Source organism: Ptychodera flava, chromosome 15 (assembly GCF_041260155.1).
Source record: "Ptychodera flava strain L36383 chromosome 15, AS_Pfla_20210202, whole genome shotgun sequence".
Taxonomy (NCBI): domain Eukaryota; kingdom Metazoa; phylum Hemichordata; class Enteropneusta; family Ptychoderidae; genus Ptychodera; species Ptychodera flava.
Genome location: NC_091942.1, coordinates 35,718,130 through 35,742,883, shown reverse-complemented (window position 1 = coordinate 35,742,883; position 24,754 = coordinate 35,718,130). Strand labels below are relative to the sequence as shown.

Genomic DNA, 24,754 nt, shown 5'->3' with positions numbered 1-24,754 from the left:
GGAGTGCTTATTTCGTAGTATAACCTAGTATGGTAGACTACTTATATATTCATGTTATCCTTCAATTCCGTTCTCTTCTTGAAGTCGTGATATTTTTCTTGTATTTCGATGGAGGTCACCAGTCAGAACACACCAGCTTTCGCCGTTAAGCTACAAGTTGCCGATTCGTCTCCCAGGCAGACATGCTGACAGGCACAGGTAGATGGCAGTGAGTGCTACAAATACCAATGCCAATTGATTACCACAAGAGGGTTCGAATAAATGAATAATTCTTTTATTCGAACCCTCTTGTAGTAATCAGTTTACATTTTATTGTCTCACTCTCAATTCAAAGGTCAGCTTTCAGGAGGAAAAAAAAAACAAACATACCAGCACATCAACACAATATAGCAATACAAACTGATGAAAAGTGGTGACCAAGTACTAAACTGATAAACAATTGTGTGGAGATTTAATCTCTTGATGTGATGGCTAGCGGTACACAACTCTCGCGTATCTTTAGGCAGCGATATCTACGCTTGGTGTAGAACTTCTGCCACGACCGACTTCAGCGCATCGTGGTTTTTGCCATTCAAGTAGGTTACAGTTCCCAGCTTTCATGCCCCTCTTCGTGCTGCAACTACGATTTTCTGATTTTCTCAAAGATAGCATGCCATAGGGTACAGTTCATGGGAATGGTATCTTACATGTTATCGAATAACATAAAAGCTTTCTTCAAACAATTTTATTTCATGGTGGTGTCCTTGGTGTTTTCCTGCAAACAATGCCATAGTCGACAGAATGATATTTTAGTCTTGACTGAAGATCAGGTGTTTGCATTTCGTGAATCGCTCCTATACTGTATCGGTAGTCGAACGTAATCGAAATTTTAGTTGTAAATATTACCCTGGTTTTTCTGCTTTGATTCGACATAGAAGTGTCAGGAAAGGGTCGCCAACACGATACAACGACAGAAAAGGTAATTATACTGTATCTTGTAATGTATTCTTTGCTCTCTGAAAGTCGAAATCATAATCGACATCGTATGATTTCAAAATGTCTGACTATTTAGCAATTCCACTTTTTTTACTTCTGAGACTTTAGTCGACTCAGCATCAGTCACATCATTCTTTATTACGACCTAGTTTAGGTGATAATGGAACAATGGCCTATACAAATGTTAACAAGTGGGATGTTTTCAGTCGGGGATGACACGGGCAGATACAGGCAGGTAGATATACTAAATTACGTCTCATCGCACGTGATCTAGATCATAAAATTAATCAGAGGTGATATTTAGCGTACAAGAACAGCAATGGACGCACGGACGGCATTGCTCGCTGCAGTAGTCAGCATAGTTTTTTGCCTGTCGGATGCCTTCAACTACGATGGAGAGACCGTGGTAGTCAACGTTCCAACACAGGGAGATTTTAAAGGCAGGCAATACCAAGTGGACGACAACGGAGACTTTTTCGTTAACTTTTTTGGTCGAATTCCATTCGCTGCAGCGCCAGTTGGAGATCTGCGTTTTAGACCCCCTGGACCAGCACCGGCATGGGAGGGTGAACGGGATTCGACATACTATGGACCAGCTTGTCCACAGTTGGGTTCCATTTTGTACAATTTTTCATTGCCCGAACCGACCCCTCCAAGTCGTCCAGGCCCCCCAGGTCCTCCAGGTCCAGGTTCCCAGTTGTCAATTATGGAAACTATGATAGCGGCAGAATTCCTGAAAATACTCGCACCAGACCAAGAACCTCAAATTAATCTACCGGATCCTATTCAAGATATTATCAGAGAAATCATCGATAACTTTCCGATCGATCTGGAACGAATCATTGGTCTGATCAGAAATGTATCGGAGAGCAACATAACATTCAGTGACCTTCTAGATGAAGATTGTCTCTACATGAACATATACGCACCAGAGGTAGGCACGTCTTTCGTGTAAATTATTTATTTCGGGTTTCCGATGGCGACGATGTTGACGATGATTGCAAAACTTACATTTGAAATTCATAAAATGGTATACTTTATGAGAAGTAAGATCATTCGAGTTCAAGGGATATATTAGAGTGAGCGATTCAGTTGTGCATGGGTCTCCGCAAACTCCAACCCCATCTCACAACTGATATCGAATAAAAAACATTCCAGCCAGCAATTTCAAAAGACGGACCATTATGGAATGTAATATCGTAAATTCCAAATTGAACATTTTGTACTTATTTTTAGATCTTTACATGATATACAGCTCATGCAGTTGATGAATGATATCAATGAGCTTCGATATGATAATGTTAAGCTATCATGAACGGTCAAAATACATGACGTAATGTCGATGCAACAACAGCACACAGCCTTGAAAAGCAACCTGGCTTCAGTCTCTGCCCCTCCCATTTTATATCGCATTACGCATGCGCGACTGCAACCAATAGGTTCAATTGCTGAATATCAAGACCTTGAAGTATGGCCAGATGACGAAAAATGGACTGCTCTTTCATTCAATATGGCTGATGTACCAGCTCCAACAAACTAAATGCCACAGCAGAGATTTGCTTAAAGGAATTGTGGTCGTAACTTTTTGTATGTTTATTATCCTTATCCTAGAAAACAACTACATTTCAAATTCCTTCTTTTTCGTCCAAAAATTGCTGAATACAAATATTAGCAACTACGTATTGTGTAAATGTGCAACGTTATTTATGACGAATGAATTCTAGTCCCGACTAGAATTACGATGTCAACAGTCAGAGTGTGTGTTTACAAGACACCAGACATCTCGGCGTGATTGTTAGAAGAACAGTGAACTGTGTTTTACAAACAATGCTACCTTTCGGCAAGTGTCGTTTTGTTGGAGAAAAAGTTATTTATAATATCACATGATATTTATTTTTTACAATATTACATACTATAGAAAATTCTCAGTGAATATAATAGTTACCAAATCCACATTTACTAGGCCGCAAGGTCGATGCATAATATTACTGTCACCAAAATTCGAGTTGTATATCTTCAAACAAAATTCGAGCTGACACATGACACCTCAGAAGTCCATTTAATTTTATGAATACTTTCGGCACATAAATAAACTAAATTAGTGTCAGGCAACCTAAACATACCTACTCTCCCGGCAAGGATTAAGTATGTGCCCAAATCTATTTATCTAACCATATCTATAAGATAACCTTACCCTTTTGAAAACAAAGGTTTTTTGTCGATAACATGATGGCACCACGGTTAAATTTCAAGGAGCATATGAACTGAGAGTCTCATGTCCAACTTACAATCTAACAATGGGCCACATACTTTGTACCAGTTAAGGTAGACAATGATCGAAATACAGATCTGGCGTACTCGTTACCGTGGACACAATACACGACATTATATCTTGTTGGACAAGATATATCTCGAAAACATGTGCAAGTAATGTTTTAGAGAAAACATTTTCTGAAATGCTTAAAGAGGGGCGGCTATGATGCGATGGTTTTTGTTTTTGAAGGCAGAGAACTTGAAGTTGTAAAATCAGAGTAAACAATTCAGACTGACATAAATCATAGCAGTGGTTCCGTTTTCTTCTGATTCTTGAGTCAAACTTCAAGGGTTGATTGTCTTATCTAAGTAATCGTAAAGGAGAGGAATGCTATAATTTGACATTTTTATGAACTTTCATGCTTCATAATAAACAGATAACATTCTGTCATCATTTCATTTTCACATTACCAGGAAAAGAACAGTATGGCGAAATATCCCGTGATGTTGTTCATTCAGGGAGGAGGCTACAACGTGGGCACAGCCATGTACTTGTACGATGGTAGAGTTTTGGCAGAGAGACATAAAGCTGTTGTGGTTACATTCAACTACCGTCTCGGGGCATTAGGTACGGTTTGAAGAAACTTTTGCCTTATCATTCTATATCTAATATGAGCGTAACCAAAATATTAGCATATATATTTATCTTTGTGTTTACGGTGCGACTGGTATCTGCAACACAATTTAAAACGGCACAAACTGACCCTGAACTCTGAAGTTACGGCCAATATGTAGGGCAAACTGATAATGTTCGAAAACTTGACCAGCTTGAGTCAGACACATGTATATGTATTTGCAAGCTATCTGAAATCTGATAAAGCTCCCATCATATTGATGAACGTAATTTCCGAAAGTAGCAATAATCCGGGTTAAAACAATTGCTATTTATAACAAGGCTGAATTTGCCTGTCTGTTCGATATTGATTAATTGGACGCTGGTGATATCTTATCACTGACCTATGGCAAGGCCGCGTTAACGACTGCTCGATAAACTTTACACGAGACATTTACTGATACCCCATGACACAGTCACCCATTTTGTACTGTCTTTCTGGATGACTAATATGTTTGAAACCTTAATTTGTTGAAGATTAATAGAATCTCACACCCCCAAGGACCGTTCAAGAAATAGTTTCTTGAACAAGGACTCGTAGGGGATGTTTTGTCTCCCACTCGCCTGCGGCTCGTGTGAGACAAAATATCCCCAACTCGTGTGAGAAATCTGATCCCAGGTTCTTGGTGTGTGAAATTCTTTTTCTCACATGACCACAAAATGCGTTAAATTCACATTGGGCACGTACAACATTATCCAAAATCGCGACAACTCTGTCGCCTGCCACTGTACTCTGACCCGCTTACTTTGTAGTTCTGGTCCGTGTGGTACTCGTCGTGCCATTGGATAACATTTTGCGCCTGGAACAAAACAGACTATTTGTCATCCAATCAGAGCTCGTGTAATGTTTACTGCAGAGTGTGCGACGGTTTCTGAGACTGTGGGATCGATTTTTCCCACACCGTCGATCCCGCACTCCCAGCGGCCAGGAATGTGAGAACAACAAGTCCGATTGTGATCTTCATGCTGAGCGGTACCGCGATACTGCGATACCTTATGAAGCCTGGCTTTCACTAAATGCTCATCATCTATTATTGTGGTTTGATTTTGTTTACTCGACAGATATATTTAAACAATTAAGAAAAGTTTTAAAATGATGCCACTCACGTAGACCAGATTTTGTATCAGAGAAAACATCGTCAGACAATCTAAAGCTACACGATAAATCTCATTCGAAGGATCACCTGTCAACACCTATCACAAGTAACAGTGGAAACGAGCGGGGGCAGATGCACCCTAATTTACAAATTTGTGATAGTTTCTTGAACATATGTATATGCTGCCAACGAGCTGCATTCTGTTAACTGCAACCCTATGTCACTTGATCATAAGGTGATGTCATCTGCCAACAAACACTGTCAGATGCGCATATAGGTTGATCTTATCAGAACGTTACATAAATACGTCAACATGCATCATGCCAGATAAAACTTCTCAAATTCACAACATGTGGGGTACTACCATTATGATGTAAACTTCACAACGGTAGTATCATGGGTGACAGATACATGCAGGTTGAAACTCTCGGAAAGATTTACATTGCAATTTTCATAACACTAAAAACGTACCTCGCTCGAAATATTTCCAGCGAGGTATTAAAGTATGGCGCCCGAAGGGCGCGGAAAAAAATATGAAACATCCTGATATCTCTGATATATATTACTTGTATATTAAAGTCATGCACCGGAAGGGCGTGCTGAAAAATGTCTGATATATTAAAGTAATGTGCTCGAAGAGCACACTGAAAAATATTGAACATACAGATATCTCTGATATATGTATGCCTGATATGTTAAAGTTGGGCGTCCTGAAAATATGTCTGATTATTAAAGTTATGCGCCCGAAAAATGCAACTGAATGATGAAATTTGTGGCTGACACGATGCATTTTAGGCAATGATGAGCCTGTGTCGAAATTCAAAAACACACTGACCCCCCCTATTGGGCATTTCAAAAACATGGTGACCCCCCTATCAGCAAAGTCAAAAACAGGGTGACCCCCCATGAATCCACCGGCCCCTCCAGGCCGAAGAAACTGACCAGTCCCTTAGTCCGTCGCGACTTAATATTAATATGACCAAAGGCGCACAATGAATTTAGCACACTGGTCCTTACTCCATGGCATATATGTTCGTTGATACAATAATTCATTGCAGATGTTTCCTTACCAATGTGAGATTCGACATAGTATCATGTATGTAGGTATGTAAATATCGCAAATGTTCGCACTATCGTTCTCCTTGGTACAGGTTATCTGAGTACGATGGATCCTGTGTCACCGGGAAATTATGGGATGTTGGATCAGGTCGCTGCAATGAAATGGGTCAAGGAAAACATAGGGTACTTCGGTGGTGACAAGGATTCTATCACATTATTTGGGGAAAGCGCTGGCTCAGCCAGTGTTGGCCTGCATCTCATATCAACAATGTCAGAAGGTAATGATTTATATATATAGAGTGACAAATTCAAGTTCTTAGATTCTAAGTATATAAGTAATATATATATATATATATATATAATATATATATATATATATATATATATATATATATATATATTATATTATATATTATATATATATATATATATATATATATATATATATATAAACCAAAACTTGTTTGTATCTTCTCAGAGGGGTTACGTGCTCGATGCAGGGATGCAGAGCAACATTACAATAAATATGAGAACACATCAAGTATATTTGGTACCTATTACTCGAGTTTCACGTATACACGCGATCGTCAGACAGGTAGATTTTATTGTATGAACTTTGCTTCAGGTGCTTACATATAAGTATCAGGTTGGGTCAAACCATTTGGTATGGTGGGTTGGATTGACAAGTAAAATTTGTTTTCGTGTCGGCACTTGGAGACCAACTCGGAATGCTTGTTTAAAAGGTTGGACTTATTCATACAATAAAATCTAACTATCTGACGATCGCGTACATGCGTGAAACTCGAGAGAGAGAGAGAGAGAGAGAGAGAGAGAGAACTGTGAATTGTGTCATGACGTCATTTTTTCTCCTCTATGTATATCTAAGTATGCTCAAGTAAGTATGTAGTAATATATAAAAGTTGTCTTGTAGGTTTGTTCCATAGAGCAATTCAGCAAAGTGGAAGTCCTTTAAGCAGCTGGGCAACGATGGTTCCCCCATACGACCCAGTCAATGGTACTTACGGATTGGCAGATAACATCGGCTGTCCACGTCAACCTCACACCGATTTACTAGATTGTCTGAGGACGAAAGATCCCATGGAAATCTCATACCATTCACCATTGGTAAGACTTCATTTTCTGTCCAGATAACTAATGCGTTTTATTCGACTTAAGATAAACTCACTTATTCTGTCAAAACACAGGGCCACTTTCTACGTTAACACCCTTGGGACACACATACAGACGGCGAACCATAACTTTTGACGTTGCTTTTCTGGTCTACCGCTTCAGGGTACTCGTTTTTATTATAAGTTCTTGGAATAAGGAAGGTCTTCTTCGTCTTAGTTTTATGCAAATCGAAAATTTAATTTTCCCTTAAGGTTATCATAGGGATAATGGCCACATTGGGGAAATGTTAGGTAATGTGTTTCTCTATTAAGCTTACAAAGCGTTTGCACGGTTACCTCTGATTTTTACTCTAGATTAGGTAAAAGAAGTTTTCTAATAAGGGAAGTTTGAGAAAAGTTTTAGTCTTTCAGTTTCGGGACGACGCGTATACCCGTATACCCTAATTGCACATGTAAGTTAGTCCTAAAATTTTGGTTTATTTTCTGTTGTCTTTGGTAAATTTAATTTGGTGAGGCATGATTCTCCTGTCATGTAACGAACATAGATCGTTGAAAAATAAGAAAAGTCTGATTAAACAAAACCGCCATCCAATGAAAATGATGTTTTGGACACTTAAAGGCAGATTATTACTCGTAGTCGTCAGTAATGAAGATATGAACAGATTTGAATAAGTTAGCAGAAACGGTAGTGAATGTTTGAAGACTGAAAGTTCCTTTAGGGCGTAAAAACCACAACCTTGATTAAGTTGTTCGATTGGAAACTATCAGGAGTAAATCTTCGGTCATTTCAGTCAGAAATTTGAAAAATCAACTGATAAGTTTGCAGAATATCATAGATGATTGCTTGCAGGATCAAACAAAAAACAACATGAAAACGCAAATTGAATGAAGTGTGCTATCGGGTCATATGGAATATTTCAGTACGTTTACTGTTCAACATGAAAACGTTTGAAAAACGATCTAAAATGTATTTTTGTATGATTAGCAACAATTAGAAAAATAATCTCAAAAACATAATTTTAAGAACAATGGCGTTGCAAACAAAAACAACAGAAGGATATCCATGTAAGTGATAACATAACGACATCTCGTTCACTTTGAAAACTGATTTCGTGCTGTGTGTACGATACGGCTACCACTTTGCTACCTCTGTCTATTGTATTGTCGGCAAACTCTTCCCTGCGTGTAAATTTTCCATTATTGTCGAATTGCTACCTCGGTGAAATGTTACTTTTTTATTTTCATCAAATTTTTATTCTGATATGATAGGAGAAATACGCCCAAACAGTGACAAATACACGATTTAAAGTAGAAATTTGACGTCCCTTCAGACGGCAAAGAACATGCAACTTTTCATGTCTTATAGTGTTACCTTTAAGTGAGATCAAATATTATGCTTTATTGTATCTACTGATAATCTGCGTTGCAGAACCATGGCCTTTCGGCCTTTATTCCTGTAGTGGACGGTGGCTTTCTGACCGACGAACCTTTGACCCTAATGGAGAATGGTCAATTCCACGAATATGCCAGTCTTGCTTGGATGTTTAAGTGACGAATTATCTGTCGAGATGCGTTAGTATATTTCACCTTGAATTTTTAACTTGTCATGTCACACGGCCATGCATGTTATCGGCAACATTTATCACATTCATCAATCAGTTTGACGTTCTTGCGTCTTTCGATAGACGTACGTGGTGTAATTTCTCTATGTGAATAATCAACAGAAAGCAAGAATTAATATTTCGTCGAGTGTTGTTTTTAAATTCTGTAAAAATGCCGATGACGGGTATTTTTGTGATCTCAATATTTGCGTTCAAAAACATATCATAATAACTTGAGGTTAGCAATAGGGCTGTAAGGTATAATGTCACGGTCATGGGGATAAATTTCCAGTGTGTCAATAGATACAACATTCATTTAACTCATCTTCATATTGCCTGGATGGCGCTTTCGCAGCATTAGAAAAACAAATTGAGCGGGTTCAAAAGTTTCTATCGTCTACAAATTGAACCTAACCATACCTAGCATTTTGCCTTCCCTACTTGGCTACTAAATATTTCGTCAATCGCTGTCTTTCTAACTCATTGTGATTTTTAATTTTATGTTTTCCTTTTTTTCCTTAGTTTTTGTATCTTCGCTCATTGTTAGGCAAACACGGAAAGCAAATTCAAAGCTTAGGGAAAAATTTATTATAATTTATCATTCAATTTGATATTTGATGAAGACAGATATCATCAACTTCATAATATTTGATTTATTTGATTTAAGTTTTTTTGCGCAGAAAACGTTTGTGAGGCTATTCGATTATCTCTTAGTACTGACTTTCACCGTCTCACGGTATGCAGAATTTAAAAGTCGGATCACCTATCTTCAGTTTTGATATTTTCATCCCTACAGTCGTATTTGAAGATCCCGCCAATGGAATAACCCGCGAGGAATTTCAACGCGAGATATCAAATTATGCACAACGGCGGCCTTATTATTCGGACAACGCATTCCACCAAGATGTAGCTGAGGCACTTGAGTTTGCCTACACACCGTGGGAAAAACCAGAAGACGAAATATTGCTCAGAGATCAATATATGGAGGTGAACGCCACAATAAAATCTGAATTTGTATTTTTTATTTTGAAAGAGAATGGTTGTAAATGTGCTTGAATAAAGATTGAGCAAAAGTTTGTCTTCAATTCGAGGCGCAACCTGCCTTGACAGCATTCTTTTATCATTCTTATAGCTTGTAGATGAAGAGTTCTGCGATGCAGGTGTACACTGGCAGGCACGACTTAGCTCAATGGCGGGTTTAGATACTTACATGTACCGTTTCAATCATCCAAGTGGACTTTTTGCTGATTGGATGGGTTAGTATCAAACTTTGGATTCTTCATACTGTTTGTGCTGTAGTGCTGCCAATCAAGCGTGCCAATGTATATTTAAAAATCTGCGTAAGCAGGTTGTTATCAGGCCATAGTTATTTTGTAATTGGACTTTGTAAATGTTTGTCGTAACAAACAAAGCCTGGTCTGCATTCTGTTGATCAAACTGTTGTTTTCGAAGGCGGCATAGCACTTTGCCTTGCTAGAGCTGGTAACCTTATAAATTGAGAAACGAGCACATGCTATAATTTGGATAACGTGGGTTGTAGACTACCTGGTTGTATGTAGCCTTCCCTATTTACCATGCGCTATTGTAGACCACCCGAACTTTCGGAGAGGCGAGGGGGAGGGGAGAATGTCTGATTGAAAATTTGACTAAGGGATGAGATTGCATGGTGTATTACCAGCATAATCTTTCCAATCAGGGTACATGTGTAAGGCATAGCAATTTCTGGAGCCTCTTGGGTATTTATATTTTTAATTGTGTTACATGTTCCTTCACATTAAAATTTCTAAGTCTATTTTCAAAAAAATCATTCAGGAGCCATTCACACCGACGATCTCTGGTTTACGTTTGGAACACCTCATATGCCGGACAAGTATCCATTTCTTAATTGGACCGAGGCAGATATCGAAGTCACAGATGCAGTTCAGGGATTGTGGTATAACTTTGCTACCACTGGGTGAGTGTGAACGAATTGTGGTATAAGAGACTGGTCAGTTTCTTCGGCCTGGGGGCGATGGATTATTTTTTTCCGACGTCAAAAAGTGATGGACCCCCTATTCCAACTTTTCAAAACAGGGTGACCCCTATTCCAACTTTCAAAAACAGGGTGACACCCCCTTCGCGCGACGAAGGTAAAACAAAAGGTGGAATATAAATTGAATAATTCAGTATATATATATATATATATATATATATATATATATATATATATATATATATATAATATATATATATATATATATATATATATATATACACTGTATATATATGTGTGTGTGTGTGTGTGTGTGATTTGGGGTATAATTTAAACATTCAGTCATTCTGTGTTTTAATGAAATTGTTGTCATGTCAGTTGTAAGATAGGAACTTAAAAGTGTCAATTCTAAAGTTTGAATACAGTATTTTGAATTAGCTGTGAAAGTACTCCACTCTTTTTATGCATAAGCAGATGTCCAGAACTGTTGTAAGAAAAATGTGATTGTGAAATATTAGTGCATGTTGCTTTCTAATACTGAATTCTCATAGAGGAAACAGAAAAGTATCAGGAACTTGTAATGCTTTTCATATGAACTGCATATTTCATAATGATTAGTACACTTTGCAAAACAGACTTTTAATTTACAGACATCCAGATATATCTGACATATATCTCTGATATATTAATTTACTGCGCCCGAAGGGCGTGCCGAAAAATATTAAACATCCAGACATCTCTGATATATAAACATATCTGATATATGAAAGTCATGCAGCTGAAGGGCATACTGAATATATTGTTTGTGAATGCGTCCGAAGAGCGCGCCGAAAAATATTAAATATACAGGTATCTAAGATATATATATGTCTGATATATTAAAGTTTTGCACTAGGACGGGGCTCTGAAAAATGTCTTATTATTATTAAAGTTACGCGCCCCAAGGGCGCCCCGAAAAATGCAACTGAATGATGAAATTTGTGACTGGCACAAAGCATTTTTCGCAAGTATGAGCCATGTCGAAATTAAAAAACACACTGACACCTCTATTGAGCATTTCAAAAACATGGTGACCCCCTCCCCATCACCAAAGTCAAAAACAGAGTGACCGCCTTGAATCCACCGCCCCCCCCCCCTCCCGGCCGAAGAAACTGACCGGTACTCAAACGTTGCTGCTACTGGGTGAGTATGACCGATCAAGCCATGCGAAGACCAGGATGCAGTGATTAGGTCGAAGTTTTCTCTCTCGAAAATAAAGATACAGAAGTATACATGAATTTATATCTACTTATAATATTTGTAGATTTTTTAATGCGACATTTAGACCAATCATTTTCTAAATTTCGCTTCTTGGTACTAAAACTTGACGGTTGAACTCGAGTAAGGCCTTCTTCAGATACGGCGTAGGCAACTGTTGGTCATTTGGTTCTGCCTATTGCAGAAATGTTTAAAATTCAGTGTCAATAAACTAGTATCATGTAAGCTTACAGCTCAGATTGTTGGGGGAAAAGAGTAAATTTTCGCGTGATGGCTTACTATTCAAGACTAGTATTTATCTCCATTCATGCCGAAGATACCCTACCAGGTTATACTGTAGTCGACGTCAGAAACAAAATACTAGCTGTTCTGTACAAGTACCGTTGTTAAAGTTCATGCTTACCGTGTTTTATACGGTTTTCAGAAATCCAACGGTAACAGAGGTACCACACGTCGAGGGCGAGTGGGAGAAATTCAACATGGACAACCAGAAACTGTTCCACATCGACCATCCAATCAGCAAAATGGTTGACGAACCCATACGTTTCAACGCCCATGCTTTCTGGATGGACTACGAGGACAAGGTTGTGAGGTCAGCATCGCGAGAGACCGAGTCAGTGTGTGAAGAGTGTCCAACAGCGCCATCATGTGAGGCGGGATATATAGATAGTTCCAGTGCGGACAAACCCATGTTCTCCTGTTTTATGATCTTCCTTAGTCTACTTATCCAAGTGTCACATTACGTCAAATACAACTAAATTCACAGCAGGCAGATCTTGAACTTGTAACGGAAATCACAGTTGTTGAACTTTCAAATTTATGTCAATAAATCATAGGAGTTTATAAAGATTTCTTCAAAAATCAGCGTGTATTAAGCGCTCCGTTATTTATCTGAAAGAGATTTCCCGTCAGGACCAACAGCCTTGTTACAGTTTTTATGGTTTTCAACTTTAATGGTTTCATTTCACGATAGTCATCATTTTCAACAAAAGGATAGTATTGAGCAGGCGACAATGCTGTTTTGGTCTGATTTCTCTGGTATGTTATTTGTAGCTACCTTACGTAGCGTTCTTTCCGATTTTTTTTTGCGTTTTATGACATACTGACAAATTTTGTAATTCATAAAATTTATAGCAATTTAATCATTTCGTTAACATGCTGGCTCATAGACAGGATTTTATAGAAAATGATCGTTCCACAATTATGTTAATGAGCTTTAAAAGTGTGAAAATTCCAAGACTCTGAAACCAGGCAGCCGGCCGGGCTTGATATAGTACCTTAGATTGATATAATTGAAATTCCATCCATTTTCCGGGGATATCTGAAATTTTCTAGTTTTAAATGATTTTTGTTATTTTCTTAATTTTTTTCAAAAGAATCCAGAATTAGGTCACCAGATTGCTTTGAAGCAGATGTCATAGACGTTGGTAGAAATCACAATGAAATGGGTAACTCTTAAATGTTGAGATTAGTAAATTGTACTTTGAAAATAGCGAATACCTGGTTAGTTTTTCCAGTACATTGCTTTAAATGAACACATTTCCATGCTATCATCTATCTACGAACCAAACCCACCACATCATGCCATGACAATTTTTAAAAAAGGGCATCAGTTGACTTTTTGATTTATCAGTCTAAGCTGACTCGAATGATTCCAAATCCGGCCGGATCAATAGAACCTGCTGAAGGACACCCAAAATTGCGACCATGGGAGACGTATGCAAATTGTGAATTCCTAGCAACACTTTGTCAACTAGTGGAAAAGTGAGCACGGTGAAGAAAATAAATAAATAACAAAAAGTACAAGACAAGTATGATCTAGGTGCTACTTATGAATGCCCAGAGTTTTTAATTTTGTGTTCTTGAACTGCACATTTCATTCACTGCGTGAACTTGAAATTATATTGAATTTAAGCAATTTTCGTAAAAACTGTATCGTACGTGTGTAGAAAATCAAGCGTGGTGACCCCATCTGTTTTCTTAGATTTATACCAGAATTCAAAAATCCTTAACTCGATATCAAAAAGGACATAAAATGTTGATACCTTTTAGTATTTTTGCTTTCTGTATTAACTCCAATCTCTAGTTTTACATCTTCTCAAGTTGAAATATTCAGTATCCAGCCAATCAATACAATCTTTTTATGTGTTATGTACACATATATTGCTGTCAGTTGCATTTTTATATATTGATTATGATATAAAAATACGTATTTTACGAACTCTCTTTTGTACATCACGGAGTCGCGACGGTCCGAGTCGGAGTGGGTGGAGAGATTTTATCATGAGTTACGTTTCACACTTCGGCTGCAAAATTACGTAATTCATCGACAGTAACGCAAACAAACCGAAATTTTGGCGGTAAAATTCACGCGTTTCGCTCTTTTGCCCTTTAGTCAAGGAAACGCAAGAAAAAACCGAATGTGCTTGCTTGCGATTGATTGCTTACGGCCGAAAATCGGACATCCGTACAATGTGTACATGAAGATGGGCCCTCAAGTAAGGTATATTTTATTATGGAAATGATTTCGAACCTACAGCGTTTGTGCCGGGGAATCTTTGCAAGGCAGACGAGTTACTTTGAATGTCAAGTTCGTGAATGTCGTCAAAACCCCCTACCACCTACAGGAAGTAGTAAACTTGACACTAAAAGTGACCCCTCAGAAGCCAATGATTAATTTTAGGCAAACTGTTATAACTATATCACGTGTATAATCCGCGTAAAAGTGATCATTTGATTCTGAGGGGGCTAACTTTAGTGTCAAGTTCACTACCCCGTAAAGGGAGTTGACATCCGTGAACTTGATACTCAACGTAACTCGTCAGAATCAAACGATTGAATTGTAGACAAAAGGTGTCACAACTCCAGATGTATATACCAGTTTACTGTTCTCGTTCGTTTTAAAACTGTTGTTCTATTCATCGAATGTTCGTAAAGTGTTACAGTTGTATTGATGTAGACATCCACTGCAGTTATTATCGAATGGACATCCATGACGTGACAGTTGTATCGATAAAGAGATTGTAAACTATTAAGGTTATACTCATATCGAATGTACATCGATTCATGGTTTTGTATTACATATCATTCTATTTTGTTGGTGTTACCATAGTTAAACAAACAGCTTTTGTAAAATGCAACTCCCCAAACTGTCTTTTTTAATGTCTGACCCCCGAACAGTGTTGAAAAACAATCCCCTGAAGTCGCTATTCGTACTCGGGAAAACCAACTACAATTTAGCATTTTACTCCAATCGTAATTTTTATTTGCATTTATTGATTAAAAATACGGTTGGCCGATAAAGATACCGCGCTAAACGTGTTATTCTTAATTCAGAAATGCAGCGCTAAGAAATCACGATCGAAGATCGAAATTTGGTCCAATTTTAATGTTAACAGACATTGTGAACTGATGAAATCATGATATTTGCCCATATTTCGACTTTCATTCTCTGATTTCAGGGTGAAAAAATGGTTGGCCGAATAATGTCACGGATTCACGTCGCTATTCCTACTCTGGAAAACCAACTACAATTTAGTATTTCACCCAGTTAGTTTTTTACCTGACAATCAGTTACCCTGATCCCGCCGCTGAAATTCTTATTCACGCACTTTCAGAATTGTCAGCTCTATACACGTGTAACGAAATTCCCGCCGCCCGACTTTCTAGTCCTCACCGAATTCAGTGGTCGGTATTGCCAAACTTTAAACGAACACATTTGTCACCTAATTCCCGATATACGACAACATACATCCGTACTGTCAAGACTTGGTTTGACCACTCAGGAGCAGTACGACATTTCTTAAGCTTCTATCACCACAGTCGTCGACTGCCTCGGGGTAGATATCAAAATCCAAGTAGAACCGAGCCAGTCCCACACATCAATAGGCATGTTTTCCGCCATTTCATTTTTGCTGAATCATTGAATGGGAAATTTCGTTTAAAAAAGAAAATCAATCGAAATTGATGTTTGGCAGGTATAAATATTTCCGTCTGCGGCAAATGTAGACGCAGAATAAAATTTGTACATTTTTGTCTTTATTTACTTTTCTGACGGGAGATTTGTAGCACTGCAGCCGCATACATGTCCACTTCTCCCGTTTATGACCTTTGAAATTCCCGCATTTTAGGTACGGAAGATAGTCAGCTGTTTATCGGGCACTTATCGCAAGCTGCCCGCTCAGTCAATAAATTTTACGGAGCTTAGGTATGGCAGATTGTCAATCCTTTTACGGGATAAGCTTTCGCTAACTGCCCGCTGAAGACAATTCCAATCCACATTTTTTGGTACGAAAAATGTCGACCCTTTTCCGGGTACACCTGTTGTCTGTTGCCCGTTGACAGCCATTCCTATCTACGCGCTTTTTGTACGGGAATTTTTCAACCTCTTTCCAGGCATACCAGTTTCCTGCCTACAGCAAAGGAACGAAGACGTGTCCAGTAAAGTGTGTTCGTTTCGATTGCTTTATTCAGCCAACATCAACCACGCGGGTAAACCGCCATTACAGCTAATATGTAAACTCAAAGCATGCTGGGAAACCCAGAAGTACACAAATGTTCAACAAGTCCAATAGAGGGCGCTAGACCGCCAACATCTCCTCTCCTTCAACAAAAGAAAATGTGTCTTCAACTAACCATTACACCAACAATAACATCTAATACAAGTGTTACTTTGAGTGATTTCCATCCTGACAATAAGTTTGATGAGTTCCAGTATTTGCTAATCTTCATCATAAGTCTCTCTTTTGAATTTTTTTTTTACTACTAATAAGACCAACAACTTTAACAACGGGTAGTCTGTGTGAAGCTTGGGTGGACTACCAAGACATCACTGCAGGTTTCCAGGGATTATTCTGCCCTTTTGTGGACACCCTGCATAGCTGGTACATGTTTACATGATATAGTCTTTATATTTTGATGGTAGGTGGGAGATCCTTGTTCTGGTTCTCACAGTTTGCCCTTGAATCCGAGGACTTTGTTGACTGGCTGGAGAGATCATCTGCTCAGTTGCCATTGGCACGGACTGGTGATTGGTGGTTTGTTGCTCTGTCACGGGTGTGTCAGCATTGTCACTGATGTCTTTCTTAGTTGTGTATGTTGTTGGGAGTTGTAACGTCTGACTTTGCTTTGCACTGTCACCAGAGTTCATTGCTCTGGTCACGTTCATGGAAGTTGTAGATATTGGTGATAGTGGCATGGGCTTTCGTAGGTTCAAAAGGTCAGGGGATGGAGGTGCCGCTGGCTTGACCTGCACTCGATTCCGTCTCACTTGACCCAGGGTGTTTTAACTGTGTACGACCTTGACTCATCATGGTGGATGACCTGTCCATATGTCCATGGTTTACCTCTCAAGTGTGGTGGGGGTTTTACATATACATAGTTTCCCACTTTGATTGGCTTGTGCTCTGGTCCTGCAGATCTATCATAATGCTCTTTGCTTGTCAATCTCTTGTTCTTTATCTCTTGAGATACTTTTTCGTCATCTATTACTTGTCGTTGGAGTAATTGCTCTGATGTGGGAAGTAGGGTGCGTGTCCGTCTGGACATCATTCGCTGAGCAGGCGAATATGAGTGACCTTTGGGGGCGTGTTTCTGTAGTTGAGTAGTGCACTGGGAAAATCAGCGGACTTTTTCAGCATTGACTTTGAGACGGCAACAGCAGCTTCTGCTCTTCCATTCCCTTTTGGATGATAGGGAGATGAGGTTGTGTGATTGAAACCATAGTCATGGGCAAACTCTGCGTATTCTTTGCTTATAAATTGTGGCCCATTGTCTGTGTGACATATCCTGGGAACTCCATACCTTGCAAAATGGGCCTTGGTTTTGTTTACTATTGTTGAAGATAGTGTGTCCTCAAGCTCATCAACTTCAATCCAGTCTGAGTAGTGGCATACTGTAACTAGGTAAGATTTCCCTTCAAAGGTGAACAAGTCTTGACTTATCAGCTGCCAGGGCAGAGTCGGTATTGGCAGTGATTTCATCGGCTCCTTGGGGGCTGTTTTCCCATACTGTGCACATATGCTGCATGCATCACACATATCCTGAATCGATTTCCTCATGCCTGGCCAAAACAAAACTTCTCTGGCCATGCGACTGTTTGATTCGGCTCCGAAGTGATTTGCATGTATTTTGTGTAGCATTTCTGAGTACATGGATTGTGGAATCACTACCAAGTTTCCTTTGTATACTAATCCATTTTGAGTTGTCAGCTCATCTCTGTAGCCCCAGAATGGGCGTAGACTGTCAGGTAAAGATTCGATCTCTGGTTTGGCCAACCAGATGTTATGACTGTGTGGAGCTTGGAAAGATATGGATCTTTTACTGTCTCTTCCTGGAGGAGTTTCTCAGTATCTTTCAAGAGTCTTGTGTTGGGTTTGTAGAAGTCAGGTTCCAGTTCTGCCCTGAATACCTCAAAGCCAGTAACTTTACATTCAACTGGTGTAGGAAGTGCTGCACGGGAAAGTGTATCAGCTAGGTGTAGTGATGTGCCTCTCCTGTAGGCGACATGAACCTGTAGCGTTGCAATCTCATTACATTCTCTGTAATCTGGCTGGCGCTTTGTTGAGTGCTTTCTTCATGATTGTCTCCAATGGTTGGTGGTCAGTATGTACCTCTATGTCTGTCTTGCCATACAACCACTGATCAAATTTCTCGAATGCGTTACAGATTGCGAGGCATTCTTTTTCAATCTGTGAGTATCGCTGTTCTGTAGGGCTCATGCTGCATGAGGTAAACGCCACTGGCTGCAATTTTCCTGTGTTATTCGGCTGAAGTATGGCACCGCCCAGGCCTTCATCACTGGCATCTACCTGTAGTATCACAGGCTTGCGTAGGTCATAGTACTGTAGTACAGGGAGAGTGGCAATCAGCTCTTTTGCTTTCTGAAATGATGATTCTTGAGCTTCTGACCAGCTGAAGGGTACCCCATTCTGGGTCAACATTGTGATAGGTCTGATTGTGGCACTCAGGTTTTCGCAGAAAGGGGATAAGTAATTCACCATTCCAATAAATCGCAGTAACCTGCCTTGTTTCTTGGCCTCGGCATGTCCGTGATCGCAGCAACTTTGTCAGGGTCTGCTTTAATTCCGCTGTCAGTAATGACGTTGCCAACAAACTTAATTTCCTTAAGTTTGAATTGAAGTTTGCTTGGTTGGTATTTGATGTTTTTTTGAGCAGATCGCTCCATTAAGGCAACAAATCGACGGTCATGGTCGCGTTCAGCCTCTTCATATGTATTTCCTTCTCCAAAAACAAGGAGATCATCAGCTATTGATAGAATCCCGTCGAGACCCTCAATTGCTGCCATTAGTCTCATCTGGAATTCCTCTGGTGCACTTGTAATGCCAAATGGCAAGCGAAGCCATCTGTACCGTCCGTAAGATGTGTGCATTGTCGTCATCATGGATGATTCTTCGTCAAGGGGAATATGTAGGAAACCTTCACGTACATCAATGAGTGAAAAACACTTCGCATTACACAATTTGTGTAGTTGTTCATTTAGGGTTGGCATTTGGTATATTGGTCTCAGGATAGCCTTGTTAACAGTTTGACTTGGGTCTATACACACTCTGAATTTCCTTGGCGTTTCACGTATCAGCACGTTAGAGCACCATGGGGTAGGTTCATCTACCTTCATCAGTATGCCCTCTTCTACATATTTGTCTAGTGCAGCTTTTTCTTTTTCACGTTTCGCTACCGGTACTCTATGTATAGGTACTTGTGTTGGAGAGACGTTCTCTCTTACTTTAAAATGTACTGGAGGGCCTAGTTCAAAGTTTTCCGCGTATTCCTTGATGATGTCTTCTTTGCGCAGTTGGCCTGGTGGAGGAAGGTGTCTGCCAGCTTTATTATTTTGATCTGACATGATGGCAGTGGAGTAGATTTGCACTTGCTGGGCTCATTGTTGTGTGCAGCTGCAACATGATTGCAAATAGCTGGTGAATCTAGGGCTGACTCTATATACCTGTAACCTGGTAAATCGCTTGGATCACTCTCTTTAACATTGCGTAGTTCTTTGGAGAGAGAAAATACTTCATCAGCATGTATCTTGACGAGTCCTAGCCTTTCACAGTCATGTCCTGAGAGGAGGGCAGGTTTGTTCCCCATTACAGTGGACGGAAGTACTTGGAAAGTTAATGTCTCATATTTGTTCTGTCTTTCACATATCAGGTCAACTTGACCAGCTGGCTTCAAATGGCCTTGAGTTGCCATATGGATAGAGTAAGTATGGTGAGCGCATGACTGCTTTCGTTCCAGGTATTAATGTCTGCAGCGACTGATCTGAGATTGTGTTGCATGTGGCTGCTGTGTCAATTTGAAATCTAACTGGAGCAAATTGTGTGCCATTGTTTGACATCAATAAATCGACGTAGTATCTCTTTCCTGATAATTTGATATCTACTTTGTGTACCTGAGCCTCAAGTGAGTATATCTGCTGTTCTTGGTGTTGTTGATCATCTTGGTAGCCATCAGTGTAGTGTGTGTCAGGCAAAGTCTCCCATGATTGTAGCTGGTTAACAGCCTGTGTCCGCTGGTCTTTACGACTGGCTTGTTGTGCTCGCATCCTGTTATTTCTGTTTGCTTGGTCCCGGCCACGGGATGATGTGTTTGTCTTCAGCTAACTGTTTGGTGGAGCACGCATGGTTTGTTACCTTGTTCCAGACATACTCTAGCAAAGTGGTCGTTGCCCCCACACTTTGTACAGGTCTTTCCCTGGCTGGGCAGATTCTCCAGGGATGGCTACCCCGGCGATCTCCGCACCAATGACAGGTGCCTGGCTCACGTTTCAGTCTCATATCTCTATGCCTGGTCCAATTAACATGTTCTTCCATCCCTCTTGATGTGTCAACGATAAGTTTGTTTGCTTTCTGAGCTGACTCAAGCGCTTTGGCCTCTCTTACAACATCTGATATGGTTTTCTTGGTTCCGTCTGCCTTTAAATGTGTTTTGAGGAGTTCAGTTCTTATCGTATTGTCATGTAATCCAAATACAAATTTGTCTCTACACATCTCATCCATCAGGGCTGCATATTCACAGAGGCTACCGGCTTGTCTCACTTTCACTTCCCAGTCCTGAACTGACTCATGTGAGCTTTGGCTCATGTTCCAAAATTGAATCTATCAGTCATGAGTGCACTTCCAACAGACCCAGTGTAATGTGTGCGCAATTTCTCCATCCATACCCATGGTTTTGTTTTGTCACCCTCCGGTATCTGTGGCTCTATCGTGTAACGAATCACTTGAAGGGCCTCATCGGGCATGGCCGATCGCAATGCAGCTATTTCAAGTTGAGGTTTTTTGTAATACTCCATCCTCTCAGTATGTGGGTCTTTTGTTAGGTCCCGGTAGTCAGCTTGTACACAGTAATCATCAAATCTTAGCTCAAAGTTCTTGAAGTTCTCGGACATATTACCAACCAGTTTGAGTTCGGTGCGTTTCAGGTTGGAAGCCATGCTTGAATGAAAGTTGAATCAACCTCAAATCTGAGTTTGCTCAATAGGCAGATAATATTAGTACTCACAGCTTGAAAACCAAGTGAATGTCTTCATCGATCCCCCTCCTGACCCCAAGTTTCCTGCCTACAGCAAAGGAACGAAGACGTGTCCAGTAAAGTGTGTTCGTTTCGATTGCTTTATTCAGCCAACATCAACCACGCGGGTAAACCGCCATTACAGCTAATATGTAAACTCAAAGCATGCTGGGAAACCCAGAAGTACACAAATGTTCAACAAGTCCAATAGAGGGCGCTAGACCGCCAACATACCTGTCTACGGCCGCCCCTTGAATGCAGTTCCATTAGGCTGCGTTCACAAAAAACGGTTAGGGGGGGGGGGGGGGGGTGGAGGAATTCAGGGGGGATTCGAAAATTTTGGGGGTAGTGGAGGGGGGGGGACTTGAAAATTTTGCTCTACCTGTAGGGGGGGGGGGGACTTGAAAATTTTGGGTCCCTTTTGAGTTTTACATTTTCCAATTCCAAGTTTTTGTAGGTAATTCAATGAAAAATGAATATCATTTTTTATGTCATCAAAATGTTGTAATGTTAGTAATAATTTAACAAAATCTAGAACCATTTTGTCACATTTCATGACTTTTATCTCGAAAAAATCTAAAAGTGTGATTTGTCGTAAAAAAACAAACTTGAGCCTCGTAACAGGGCAGAAGCTGCAACTGTTAATGATTTCTGCAATATTTCTATGCAATATAACAACTACAGTTTCTTGCTATCTCCCTACAGCATGCTCAAACACAATATTTAGTTTGTCGACAAAGCCTGTATATATAAATATAAATATGTATTTGGTGATAATTTAATTGGAGTCCAGACTGACAGTCAGTTGTCAGTGATACAAATGCATGGTACACATACATAGGCTGTGATAGCAAGCTGAATTCGCCATGGACAATTCAACATGCTGTAGGAAGTAGAACAAGAACGCAGTTGTAAAACTGAACAAAAATATTGCCAAAATTATCAAAGTTTATACAGCCTATGGGTAGTGTCACTACCAGATACTACCCTGCTACTGCAGTGTCACTGTCACTGCATACCTGAACAGTGACAGAGACAGCTCTGATATACATGGTAGTTGAAGAAGGGTTTGGGTCAAATGACACTCATGACAGTGAAACTCACTTGTACACAAGATCAGGCCAGAGAGCAACACATGGAAGAAAACATAAATGTTTGAATTCTGGCATATGAGAATAATCAAATATTAAAAAAAAAAGATGGGGTCACCATGCTTGATTTTCTAAATTTTCACACTCTTATTATAAAATGATACAGAAGTAAAACTTTGAATAGTAAAGAGTCGAAGGAAAAATATGTGACCAAATGGAATTATTTGTTTTTTAACCAAATTTGCAATTATCACACCCAAATTTTCAGAGATTAAAACATTTATGTGATGGAATATTTTAACTTTCCGGTATTGTCAATTTTGAGTAGCATATAATTCATATAGGTCTTGTACTTTTGAAACAATTTTTTGGTAGGTCACTGTGCAATACGGCAATTAGCCAAAATTCACAATTTTCCTACTCTCTCATGATTGCATTTTGTGTGCTCTTCAACAGGAGCAATTGACCTGGCCAGAGTTGGATTAACTCAAGTTGGCTTTTAGACCAATACATCTAAAAAATTCACTGATGCATTTAAAGAACTTGCCTTGGGAATATGACTATACAAAGTGCTAATACAGGTAGCGTTGAACACCTGTGAGCAGAACGGTGCAATAAATGTTTATTTTTTCTGCGCTCACATCCTTTACAAATATGCGGGCCTGTGATAGTTGGGGGGGGGGGACTTGAAAAATTTTGACCATATAGAGGGGGGACATTTGAAAATTTTTTAGGGTACTCAGGGGGGATCTGAAAAAAATAAGATTTCAATCGAGATTCCTCCAGCCCCCCCCCCCCCTAATCGTTATTTGTGAACGCAGCCTAGTCGCACTGCAAGTACGGGAAATTGGTCGCCGCTTTAATTAGCACATCTGTCGTCCCATCGCCGCCATCCGACATTCAAATACTCGTGCTTTTGGTACCGAAGATTATCAGTTTTTTGCCGGACAATCAGTTACCCTGGTCCCGCCGCTGAAATACGTGTCACAAAATTCCCGCCGTCCGACTTTCTAGTCCTCGTCAAATTTAGTGGTCTGTATTGCCAAACTTTAAAGCCGCACTTTTCAATCCCAGGTTCTCGCATTAGTGGAGTTCTCCTCCCAGTCAAACATTTGGCCAGTACGATGTTTGATTTCTATAACATTGATTACACAAACTGATCTCAACCTTTTGTCACATTTTGCTAATCCTGCAAACAGAGTTTATACAAACGTTTGATTGACGGTCGGTTCAAATCGCGAACGGTCATTGATTCCCCACCACAAACGCTCGAATTCCTAAAAAATTGTCTTCCAGTCGCGTTAGACTTTGAATATAACCACAGAGTTCCATCGGCAGCAACTTCGCGCTGACCGCTCTGCAGAGTGTCTGTGTTTTTGCGGCCGGGGAAAACTAAAAAGTGGCATTTTCTGGAGCGTGTACCCGCGTGTTGCCAGTTTGGTGTCTACTTACACAATGAACGCCGCCATAGCTTGGCGTCCTTTTAAAGGGAGGCTCCGCCTTTAACTGAGCGCATTTGTCACCTAATTCCCGATATACGAAAACATACATCCGTACTATCCAGACTTGTTTTGACCAATCAGGAGCAGTACGAGACGGCCGTCACATGACACCTTTTTCCCATACAAATTTCTGCGAAAGCTTTTGCCAGCATAATGAGTTGGTGGGTGTGTGTGTCAATACGTACGCACTGATAACATTGAATTTTAAATTTGACGCCTAAACTAAGCATGGCCAGTGATTGGACAGAAACGCCGTTCCACTTATCACGAACACCCCAACGAAATGTAACATTTTGTTTATCGGGTCCTAAATGCAACTAAATGCAACTTCAGAAGTGAGCTGAGCAAAATCACCTAAGTTTTCCAGACAAAGCATAAAGAAAATTTTAACTTGCGCTTGTCGCATGACTATGCTTTTTCAGAGAAGCAGGTCTTAAGTCAAGATTTCAAAACTTCAGTATTTGATGCTGACCGAATATGACTAGACAGTCTATTCATCTGTGCATGTGCAGTCGTAGCTCTCGTTTTCCCGGAAGAATATGGATTGCAACGGTAAAACCCTGAGTCATGCAATGGAAAAAGAGTTTTTCCGTCGCTACGTACGAGAGCTATGGCT

At 39.9% G+C, this 24,754-nt stretch overlaps 1 protein-coding gene across 1 annotated transcript; it reads left to right on the top strand.

Moving 5' to 3' along the window:
• The first annotated feature begins 515 nt into the window (after positions 1-515).
• On the top strand, positions 516-15,070 carry LOC139152031 (neuroligin-3-like). The gene is made up of 9 exons (XM_070725116.1): positions 516-1,909; positions 3,703-3,856; positions 6,150-6,335; positions 6,989-7,182; positions 8,617-8,759; positions 9,585-9,775; positions 9,921-10,044; positions 10,601-10,742; positions 12,442-15,070. Exons 1-5 carry the CDS (start codon positions 1,295-1,297, stop codon positions 8,737-8,739), a joined length of 1,272 nt encoding a protein of 423 aa, XP_070581217.1. The 5' UTR covers positions 516-1,294; the 3' UTR covers positions 8,740-8,759; positions 9,585-9,775; positions 9,921-10,044; positions 10,601-10,742; positions 12,442-15,070.
• The last annotated feature ends 9,684 nt before the right edge of the window (positions 15,071-24,754 follow it).

Coding starts and splice junctions, on each gene's coding strand:
- LOC139152031 (XM_070725116.1), top strand. CDS start 1,295: ATGGACGCACGGACGGCATTGCTCGCTGCAGTAGTCAGCATAGTTTTT. Junction 3,857..6,149: donor CTACCGTCTCGGGGCATTAG/GTACGGTTTGAA, acceptor TCCTTGGTACAG/GTTATCTGAGTACGATGGAT. Junction 7,183..8,616: donor TCTCATACCATTCACCATTG/GTAAGACTTCAT, acceptor TCTGCGTTGCAG/AACCATGGCCTTTCGGCCTT.